Below are 11,384 nucleotides of genomic sequence, written 5' to 3' on the forward strand. Positions count from 1 at the left end.
CTTGTGGCATCCCCATAGAGACTGCCAGAGATCCGTACAACAGGCCCTCTGATTTGACACACTGAACTCTATCTGAGAAGTAGTTGGTGAACCAGTCATTTGAGAAACCAAGGCTACTGAGTCTGCCGATAAGAATGCAGTGATTGACAGAGTTGAAGGCCTTGGCCAGGTTGATGAGGATGGCTGCACAGTACTGTCTTTTATCGATGGCGGTTATGATATCTTTTAGGACCTTGAGCGTGGCTGAGGTGCACCCATGACCAGCTCGGAAACCAGATTGATAGTGGAGAAGGTACGGTGGGATTCAAAATGGTCGGTGATCTGTTTGTTCATTTGGCTTTCGAAGATTTTAGAAAGGCAGGGCAGGATGGATATAGGTCTATAACAGTTTGGGTCTAGAGTGTCTCCCCCTTTGAAGAGGGGGATGAACACAGCAGCTTTCCAATCTTTGGGGATCTCAGATGATACGAAAGGTTGAACATGCTTGTAATAGGGGTTGCAACAATTTCTGCAGATCATTTTAGAAAGAGAGGGTCCAAATTGTCTAGCCCAGCTGATTTTTAGGGGTCCAGATTGCGTGTCCAGATTGCTGCAGGCAAGTTGCTACAGGGGGTGCAGAGCTATAGTAGCCAGGTGGAGAGCATGGTCAGCCGTAGAAAAATGCTTATTGAAATGGATCTCTATGGAGATTGCATGGCTGTATGCTCGATTTTAAACACCTGTTAGCAACAGTGTGGCTGAGATAAATCCAGCAATTTGATATATATAATTTTGTATATATATAGTGTCTATATATTACAGTCTCTGTCTCTTAGTGTGGGCCAGGAGCATGCTAAGTGAAAGGAGAGTTTGTATTTATATAATGTAATTGTTTGTTCTTCTTAATTAGTGTACTGTATTTTATGTTGACCCTGTTCTGCCTGTTTGTCCATGCAGTGCTGGCTGTGGAAGAACAGGAGCACTGTGTGCCATCGACTACACCTGGAACCTGGTGAAAACACAGGTGAGAACTGTACCTGCCCTACCCTGTACTGTACCATCTCCTCCGAACCCGAGTGTGTATCTATGTTGTGCTGTACTAAAAGCTACTGTATGTATCTGTAACTGTATGTGTGTACAGTCACCTTACTGATCGTCATTGAGTGCCTTTGTGTTTATTTCCAGCTGCTCAAAGAAGACTTCAGCATCTATGACCTGGTTCAGGACATGAGAACACAGAGGCCTTCTGTGGTTCAGACCAAGGTAAAGTGCCTTCAGAAAGTATTCATGCCTCTTGATTTATTCCACATTTTGTAGCCTGAATTCAAAATGGATTAAATCAAAAATGTTCTCACACATATTCACACAATACACCATAATGACAAAGTGAAAACATGTCTTAAAAATGTTTGGTTAAATCACAAGTATAAGTATTCACAAGTCAGTACTTTGTAGAAGCACCTTTGGCGGTGATTATCAGCTTTGAGTCATGTTGGGTATGTCTGTATCAGCTTTGAGTCATGTTGGGTATGTCTGTATCAGCTTTGAGTCATGTTGGGTATGTCTGTATCAGCTTTGAGTCATGTTGGGTATGTCTGTATCAGCTTTGAGTCATGTTGGGTATGTCTGTATCAGCTTTGAGTCATGTTGGGTATGTCTGTATCAGCTTTGAGTCATGTTGGGTATGTCTGTATCAGCTTTGAGTCATGTTGGGTATGTCTGTATCAGCTTTGAGTCATGTTGGGTATGTCTGTATCAGCTTTGAGTCATGTTGGGTATGTCTGTATCAGCTTTGAGTCATGTTGGGTATGTCTGTATCAGCTTTGAGTCATGTTGGGTTTGTCTGTATCAGCTTTGAGTCATGTTGGGTTTGTCTGTATCAGCTTTGAGTCATGTTGGGTATGTCTGTATCAGCTTTGAGTCATGTTGGGTATGTCTGTATCAGCTTTGAGTCATGTTGGGTTTGTCTGTATCAGCTTTGAGTCATGTTGGGAATGTCTGTATCAACTTTGAGTCATGTTGGGTATGTCTGTATCAGCTTTGAGTCATGTTGGGTATGTCTGTATCAGCTTTGAGTCATGTTGGGTATGTCTGTATCAGCTTTGAGTCATGTTGGGTATGTCTGTATCAGCTTTGAGTCATGTTGGGTTTGTCTGTATCAGCTTTGAGTCATGTTGGGTTTGTCTGTATCAGCTTTGAGTCATGTTGGGTTTGTCTGTATCAGCTTTGAGTCATGTTGGGTATGTCTGTATCAGCTTTGAGTCATGTTGGGTATGTCTGTATCAGCTTTGAGTCATGTTGGGTATGTCTGTATCAGCTTTGAGTCATGTTGGGTTTGTCTGTATCAGCTTTGCACATCTGGATTTTGGGATATTCTCCCATTCTTCCTTGCAAATTTCCTCAAGCTCTGTTAAGTTAGATGGGGAGCAGCGGTGAACAGCAATCTTCAAATATTTCCACAGATTGTCAATGAGATTCAAGTCTGGGCTTTGGCTGGGCCACTCAAGGACTTTCACATTCTTGTTCTGAAGTCATTCCAGTGTTGCTTTGGCTGAATGCTTGGGGTCATTGTCCTGTCGCTTGCACTCTGAAGCAGGTTCTCATCAAGAATGTTCCTGTATTTGGCTCCATTCATTGTTCCCTCTATCCTTTCCAGTCTCCAAGTTCCTGCCACTGAAAAGCATCCCCATAGCATGATGCTACCACCACCAAGCTTCACGGTAGAGATGGTGTTAGATGGGCTATGCATTCAGGCCAAAGAGTTACATTTTTGTCTCATCAGACCGCAGAATCTTATGCCTTATGAGTCTTTCACATGCCTTTTTGCAAACTTCAGGCGTGCTGTCATGAGCCTTTTTCTCTTGAGTGGCTTCCATCTGGCCACTCTCCCATAAAGCCCAGGTTGGTGAAGTGCTGTAGAGACTTGTCCTTCTGGCAGGTTCTCCCATCTCAGCCAAGGAACTCTGTAGTTCTGTCAGAGTAGTCATTGGGTTCTTGGTCACCTCCCTGACCAAGGTCCTACTTTCCCGGTTGCTCCGTTTGGTTGGACAGGCAAATATAGGCATAGTCTGGGTAGTTCCATATTTTTTCAATTTACCAATGATGGAGACCACGGTGCTCTTGGAAGCTTTCAACACTCTAGAACATGTTTTAAACCCTTTCCCAGATATATGCCTCATCACAATTCTATCTCTGAGATCTACGGTTCCTTGGACTTCATGGTATAGTTTCTGCTCTGATATGCCCTGTCAACTGTGGGACCTTATATAGACAGGTGGTGATAAAAGGTAATTGGATGCACATTAACGTAATTTAGTGTTGTTATGGGCTAAATTAACCTAGTAAAACTCATGGACGATTAGTAAAGCTTAAACCAAGTTAATTCACGTTTATTCACCCATTGGGTCATACAGCTGCATAAGACATATTTTCCCCAAGGTAGTATATAAACCCCAATTTGGGTGATGTCCTCCTTCTCTCTAAACGCTACATCTTTATCGCTAGGCAGGAAATTAAGTGATGTGGGCAATAAACTGTTCCTTCTCACTTAATGTGACCTGACCTGACCTCGGCCCCCTTCCTCACTAAACCTCATCTCTCCACCCTTATCAGTGCCTGTCACATGTGATTGCCCTTCCTTTACTCAATACATTCCCCCTACAGATAACTATTAACTTCTGGTGTACAAACTAGACTATGGCACTCAATATTTAAATAGGATACCTGATAGTTAACCATATTTAAAGTTTAGAACTCATCAGTGTCATAGCAAAACGGTGTGAATACTTACAGTACCAGTAAAACTTTTGGACACACCTACTCATTCAAGGGTTTTTCTTTCTTTTTACTATTTTCTACATTGTAGAATAATAATGAAGTTGTTAAACATATGAAATAACACATATGGAATCATGTAGTAACCAAAAAAGTCTTAAACAAATTAGATTCTTCACCCTTTGCCTTGATGACAGCTTTGCACACTCTTGGCATTCTCTCAACCAGCTGAGCACTTGTTTGCTGCTTTTCCTTCACTCTGCAGTCCAACTCATCCCAAACCCTATCATTTGGGTTGAGGTCGGGTGATTGTGGAGGCCAAGTTATCTGATGCAGCACTCCATCACTATCCTTCTTAGTCAAATAGCCCTTACACAGCCTGGAGGTGTGTTGGGTCATTGTCCTGTTGAAAAACAAATGATAGTCCCACTAAGCGCAAACAAGATGGGATGGCGTATCGCTGCAGAATGCTGTAGTAGACATGCTTGTTAAGTGTGCCTTGAATTCTAAATAAATCACAGACAGTGTCACCAGCAATGCACCCCCACACCATCCTCCATGCTTCATGGTGGGAAGCACACATGCAGAGATCATCCGTTCACCTACTCTGTGTCTCACAAAGACACGGCAGTTGGAACCAAAAATCTCAAATTTGACTCATGAGACAGATTTCCACTGGTCTAATGTCCATTGCTCGTGTTTCTTTGCCCAAGCAAGTCTCTTCTTCTTATTGGTGTCCTTTAGTAGTTGTTTTTGAGACTGTCTCCTCCACTTCATCTACACTGATTGAGTTGACGTTGAGGTGGGATTATAGAGATTATAGCATTCAGCTGGATTCATCTGGTCAGTCTCTCATGGAAAGAGCAGGTGTTCCTAATGTTTTGTACACTCAGTGTACAGTACATACACACTGTGTGACAGGCCTCTACCTGAGACATTTTTATCACAAAGCTGTATCTCACCATCGTCTGGCACCAATCAATTCTGACATTTTAAGGTGGCAATTACAAACTTCAGAAGCCTTTATTAAGTCTCAAATACACTAGACGTTTTACATTTTCTGGATTGCAGGACAGTTCTCTTGCAACAGGCCAGGGCAACTGACATGGCATCTAACACTAAAATAACTGGTTCTGTGTGTGACTACAGGAACAGTACGAGCTGGTGTACAGAACCATCAAGTTCCTGTTGGAGAAGTATCTGCAGTCCATGGCACCAGCACAGCCTTCCTGCACAGAGGAGGTGAGACAGACAGCATGTTTTGACGGGGAACAGTTATATCAAGATGAGGTGCAGAATCACTAATATTGATCACATAATGAGTAGTTAGTTGGGATGCAAGGTGATTTGCAGATCAATGATTCTGCGCAGTGCGACTATTGTGTAATCTCAAACACACACAGAGACTCTGGCTAATGGAACCACTGGCTGTTTGGTGATGTGGTAGCAACAGGCACTGGAACAGAGCAACATAGGCACATAAACTAAGGCCAGTGAACTGTGTTGTATGTAGATACTTTCTCAGAGGGGGAATGAGTAAGTGTGTGATTCTGTTGAACTGTTTAGGTGCCAGCGGCCCCCTCACCCCCTACAGCCAGTGACAGTGAGCTCTCTGACCTCAGTGAGGCGTCTGAAGCTGAACAGGAACCAGAACCTGAGCCACAGCATCAAATGGAACCACAGACAGAGCACAGGTACAGAATAGTAAAGGCTTTTCCCCATCAACCACAGATCTGACAATGAAAGCTTTTTTCACGGTGCGTTGCTTCAAACCTTGATGCATATCTCTGTAGAGAAATATGTCATAATAACCCATACACTTTCTCACACAGAGAGAGAAATGCCTCCATATTGTGTTGCAGGCACCCAGATAGGGAGGAGCCTGATGGGATATCCAATCACGTCTTACCAGTGGCTTTCTCTGCCTCAGCAGCGGTGCATGATGGTGACCCACTGTCTGACTCGGCTACGTGCTCCCCCTCAGTCATCCTCAATGCCCTGAGAGCCAGGGACAGGCAGAGGGAACAGCAGAGACCAAACTCCCTACCAACACAGACTATTAACCAGAAACCACAACCCCTACAGATACAGACTAATAGCATGTCCATGAACCAGAGACCACCATACCCACTACCGACAAAGCCCGATACATTGCCCACCAGCCAGGCCCTGAGACAAGAGCCCAGTCTCCGCATCCCCATCATAACCTCTCAGGCACTCATGACTCAGGAATTATGTCAGAGAGCCATGGAGCAAAAGAAGGTGGAGAGTGATGGAGAGATCACCCGACTGGTACCACCAGTGCTCTCTGCAGTTTCCATCTCCAACCCCCTCTGTCTCACTGTGGAGGACCTCTACTTTTTACCTGACTTTTCAATGACCTCACCCCTGGCTGCTGAGGCTCCCAGAGGTGCTGATAATGAGGAGCTGGCTCCTCTGAGCAAGTTGACAGAGAACCCCTGTTTCAATGGTTCAAGTATAACTCTTAAAGACCAGGCGATGGAACTGCCAGCCCTTGTCATCACAAACGCTGCCGCAGGTGCACTTGTACCTTTCTCGGATGAAGACAGTCCACCTCCATTACCTGAGAGAACCCCTGAATCATATGTGCTGGCTGCTGGAACAGGTGAATGTTGTGTTGCTGTATGCTTACTCTTTTAGATCAATGAAGAATTTGAGAGTGCATAGTTGGCTTTATAGCGTGATAATCCGGTATATCCCATCTCTCTCTCTCTCTCTCTCTCTCTTTCTCTCTCTATATATATATATATATCTCTTATATATATTTATATATATATATATACAGTACGAGTCAAAAGTTTGGACACACCTACTCATCCAAGGGTTTTTCTTAATCTTTTACTTATTTCTACACCTTTTGCCTTGATGACAGCTTTGCACACTCTTGGCATTCTCTCGGCATTCTCTCAACCAGCTTCATTTCATTTCATTTTTTATTTTTATTTAACCTTTATTTAACTAGGCAAGTCACTTAAGAACAAAATCGTATTTACAATGACGGACTACCCCGGCCGACACTGGGCCAATTGTGCGCTGCCCTATGGGACTCCCAATCACAGCCGGATGTGATACAGCTTGTATTCGAACCAGGGACTGTAGTGATGCCTCTTCCATGTGAGGTAGTCACCTGGAATGCATTTCAATTAACAGGTGTGCCTTGTTAAAAGTTAATTTGTGGAATTTCTTTCCTTCTTAATGCGTTTGAGCCAATCAGATGTTTTGTGACAAGGTAGTGGAGGTATACAGAAGAAAGCCCTATTTGGTAAAATACCAAGTCCATATTATGGCAAGAACAGCTCAAATAAGCAAACTGAAACAACAGTCCATCATTACTTTAAGACATGAAGGCCAGTCAAGAATTTTGAAAGTTTCTTCAAGTGCAGTCGCAAGAACCATCAAGCGCTATGATGATGAAACTGGCTCTCATTAGGACCTCCACAGGAAAAGAAGACCCAGAGTTTATTAGAGTTACCAGCCTCAGAAATTGCAGCCCAAATAAATGCTTCACATAGTTCAAGTAACAGACACATCTCAACATCAATTGTTCAGAGGAGACTGTGTGAATCAGGACTTCATGGTCGAATTACTGCAAAGAAACCACTACTAAAGGACACCAATAATAAGAAGAGACTTGCTTAGGCCAAGACACCCGAGCAAAGGACTTTAGACCAGTGGAAAACTGCTCTTTGGTTTGATGAGTCAAATTAGAGTTTTGGTTCCAACCGCCGTTTCTTTGTGAGAAGCAGAGTAGGATGACCTCTACATGTGTGGTTCCCACTGTGAAGCATGGAGGAGGAGGTGTGATGGTGGGAGGGTGCTTTGCTGGTGACACTGTCTGTGATTTATTTAGAATTCAAGGCACACTTAACCAGCATGACTACCACAACATTCTGCAGCGATACACCCTCCCATCTGTTTTGGGCTTAGTGGGACTATGATTTGTATTTCAACAGGACAATGACCCAACACAACTCCAGGCTGTGTAAGAGCTATTTGACCAAGAATGATAGTGATGGAGTGCTGCATCAGATGACCTGGCCTCCACTATCCCCCGACCTCAAACCAATTGAGATGGTTTGTGATGAGTTGGACTGCAGAGTGAAGGAAAAGCAGCTAACAAGTGCTCAACATACAGAATGTGGGAACTCCTTCAAGACTGTTGGAAGAGCATTCCAGGTGAAGCTGGTTGAGAGAATGCCAAGAGTGTGCAAAATTGTCATCAAGGAAAACAGTGGCTACTTTGAAGAATCTCAAATATAAAATATAATTTCATTTAGTTTTTTGGTTACTTAATGATTCCATGTGTTATTTCATAGTGTTGATGTCTTCACTATTATGCTACAATGTAGAGGATAGTAAAATAAAGAAAAAACCTTGAATGACTAGGTGTGTCCAAACTTTTGACTGGTACTCTATATATATATTCAGTGCCTTTGGAAAGTATTCAGACCCCTTGACTTTTTTCCACATGTATCTATTCTAAAATAGATTAAATTAGTTTTTTTCCCTCATCAGTCCACACACAATACCCCATAATGACAAAGCAAAAACAGATTTTAGAAATTGTCCAGAAGCCACTCCTGCGTTGCTTAGGGTCGTTGTCCTGTGGAAAGGTGAACCTTTGCCCCAGTCTGAGCTCCTGAGCGCTCTAGAGCAGGATCTCTTTGTACTTTGCTTTGTTCATCTTTGCCTCAATCCTGGCTAGTCTCCCAGTCCCTGCCGCTGACAAACATCCCCACAGCATGATGCTGCCATCACCATGCTTCACTGTAGGAATGGTGCCAAGTTTCCTCCAGACGTGACTCTTGGCATTCAGGCCAATGAGTTCAATCTTGGTTTCATCAGACCAGAGAATCTTGTTTCTCATGGTCGGAGAGTCTTTAGGTGCCTTTTGGCAAACTCCAAGCGGGCTGTCATGTGCCTTATACTGAGGAGTGGCTTCCGTCTGGCCACTCTGCCATAAAGGCCTGATTGGTGGAGTGCTGCAGAGATGGTTGCCCTTCTGGAATGTTCTCCCATCTCCACAGAGGAACTCTGCAGTCCTGTCAGAGTGACCATTGGGTTCTTGGTAACCTCCCTGACCAAGGCCCTTCTCCCCCGATTGCTCAGTTTGACCAGGCGGCCAGCTCTAGGAAGCGTCTTGGTGGATCCGGACTTCTTCCATTTAAGAAGGATGTGTTCTTGGGGACCTTCAATACTGCAGACATTTTTTGGTACCCTTCCCTAGATCTGTGCCTCGACATAATCCTGTCACGGGGCTCTACGGACAATACCTTCAACCTCATGGCTTGGTTTTTCCTCTGACATGCACTGTCAAATCAAATCAAATCAAATTTTATTTGTCACATACACATGGTTAGCAGATGTTAATGCGAGTGTAGCGAAATGCTTGTGCTTCTAGTTCCGACAATTCAGTAATAACCAACAAGTAATCTAACTAACAATTCCAAAACTACTGTCTTATACACAGTGTAAGGGGATAAAGAATATGTACATAAGGATATATGAATGAGTGATGGTACAGAGCAGCATAGGCAAGATACAGTAGATGGTATCGAGTACAGTATATACATTTGAGATGAGTATGTAAACAAAGTGGCATAGTTAAAGTGGCTAGTGATACATGTATTACATAAGGATGCAGTCAATGATATAGAGTACAGTATATACGTATGCATATGAGATGAATAATGTAGGGTAAGTAACATTATATAAGGTAGCATTGTTTAAAGTGGCTAGTGATATATTTACATCATTTCTCATCAATTCCCATTATTAAAGTGGCTGGAGTTGAGTCAGTGTCAGTGTGTTGGCAGCAGCCACTCAATGTTAGTGGTGGCTGTTTAACAGTCTGATGGCCTTGAGATAGAAGCTGTTTTTCAGTCTCTCGGTCCCAGCTTTGATGCACCTGTACTGACCTCGCCTTCTGGATGATAGCGGGGTGAACAGGCATTGGCTCGGGTGGTTGGTGTCCTTGATGATCTTTATGGCCTTCCTGTAACATCGGGTGGTGTAGGTGTCCTGGAGGGCAGGTAGTTTGCCCCCGGTGATGCGTTGTGCAGACCTCACAACCCTCTGGAGAGCCTTACGGTTGAGGGCGGAGCAGTTGCCGTACCAGGCGGTGATACAGCCCGCCAGGATGCTCTCGATTGTGCATCTGTAGAAGTTTGTGAGTGCTTTTGGTGACAAGCCGAATTTCTTCAGCCTTCTGAGGTTGAAGAGGCGCTGCTGCGCCTTCTTCACGATGCTGTCTGTGTGAGTGGACCAATTCAGTTTGTCTGTGATGTGTATGCCGAGGAACTTAAAACTTGCTACCCTCTCCACTACTGTTCCATCGATGTGGATAGGGGGGTGTTCCCTCTGCTGTTTCCTGAAGTCCACAATCATCTCCTTAGTTTTGTTGACGTTGAGTGTGAGGTTATTTTCCTGACACCACACTCCGAGGGCCCTCACCTCCTCCCTGTAGGCCGTCTCGTCGTTGTTGGTAATCAAGCCTACCACTGTTGTGTCGTCCGCAAACTTGATGATTGAGTTGGAGGCGTGCGTGGCCACGCAGTCGTGGGTGAACAGGGAGTACAGGAGAGGGCTCAGAACGCACCCTTGTGGGGCCCCAGTGTTGAGGATCAGCGGGGAGGAGATGTTGTTGCCTACCCTCACCACCTGGGGGCGGCCCGTCAGGAAGTCCAGTACCCAGTTGCACAGGGCGGGGTCGAGACCCAGGGTCTCGAGCTTGATGACGAGCTTGGAGGGTACTATGGTGTTGAATGCCGAGCTGTAGTCGATGAACAGCATTCTCACATAGGTATTCCTCTTGTCCAGATGGGTTAGGGCAGTGTGCAGTGTGGTTGAGATTGCATCGTCTGTGGACCTATTTGGGCGGTAAGCAAATTGGAGTGGGTCTAGGGTGTCAGGTAGGGTGGAGGTGATATGGTCCTTGACTAGTCTCTCAAAGCACTTCATGATGACGGATGTGAGTGCTACGGGGCGGTAGTCGTTTAGCTCAGTTACCTTAGCTTTCTTGGGAACAGGAACAATGGTGGCCCTCTTGAAGCATGTGGGAACAGCAGACTGGTATAGGGATTGATTGAATATGTCCGTAAACACACCGGCCAGCTGGTCTGCGCATGCTCTGAGGGCGCGGCTGGGGATGCCGTCTGGGCCTGCAGCCTTGCGAGGGCTAACACGTTTAAATGTCTTACTCACCTCGGCTGCAGTGAAGTTTTCGTTGCAGGCCGTGTCAGTGGCACTGTATTGTCCTCAAAGCGGGCAAAAAAGTTATTTAGTCTGCCTGGGAGCAAGACATCCTGGTCCGTGACTGGGCTGGATTTCTTCTTGTAGTCCGTGATTGACTGTAGACCCTGCCACATGCCTCTTGTGTCTGAGCCGTTGAATTGAGATTCTACTTTGTCTCTGTACTGACGCTTAGCTTGTTTGATAGCCTTGCGGAGGGAATAGCTGCACTGTTTGTATTCGGTCATGTTACCAGTCACCTTGCCCTGATTAAAAGCAGTGGTTCGCGCTTTCAGTTTCACGCGAATGCTGCCATCAATCCACGGTTTCTGGTTAGGGAATGTTTTCATCGTTGCTATGGGAACGACATCTTCAACGCA

The 11,384-nt window shown here is 44.8% G+C and overlaps 1 protein-coding gene across 9 annotated transcripts in view; it reads left to right on the plus strand.

Moving 5' to 3' along the window:
- ptpn22 (protein tyrosine phosphatase non-receptor type 22) overlaps positions 1 to 11,384 on the plus strand; it is a 31,574-nt gene that overhangs the window by 14,501 nt on the left and 5,689 nt on the right. For 5 of the 9 annotated variants that reach the window (XR_004203703.1, XM_031794488.1, XM_031794490.1 and 2 more), the window contains exons 9-13: positions 937 to 1,003; positions 1,165 to 1,242; positions 4,903 to 4,995; positions 5,320 to 5,447; positions 5,586 to 6,379. Coding sequence is in view for 8 of the 9 variants with exons in the window: in XM_031794488.1 (XP_031650348.1) it covers positions 937 to 1,003; positions 1,165 to 1,242; positions 4,903 to 4,995; positions 5,320 to 5,447; positions 5,586 to 6,379 (1,160 nt within the window). In the remaining variant the exon portion in view is untranslated. The remainder of the gene's footprint in view (positions 1 to 936; positions 1,004 to 1,164; positions 1,243 to 4,902; positions 4,996 to 5,319; positions 5,448 to 5,585; positions 6,380 to 11,384) is intronic. The other 4 variants (XM_031794489.1, XM_031794491.1, XM_031794493.1 and 1 more) reach the window with 1 other exon arrangement.

This window comes from Oncorhynchus kisutch, linkage group LG17 (genome assembly GCF_002021735.2).
Source record: "Oncorhynchus kisutch isolate 150728-3 linkage group LG17, Okis_V2, whole genome shotgun sequence".
NCBI lineage: Eukaryota > Metazoa > Chordata > Actinopteri > Salmoniformes > Salmonidae > Oncorhynchus > Oncorhynchus kisutch.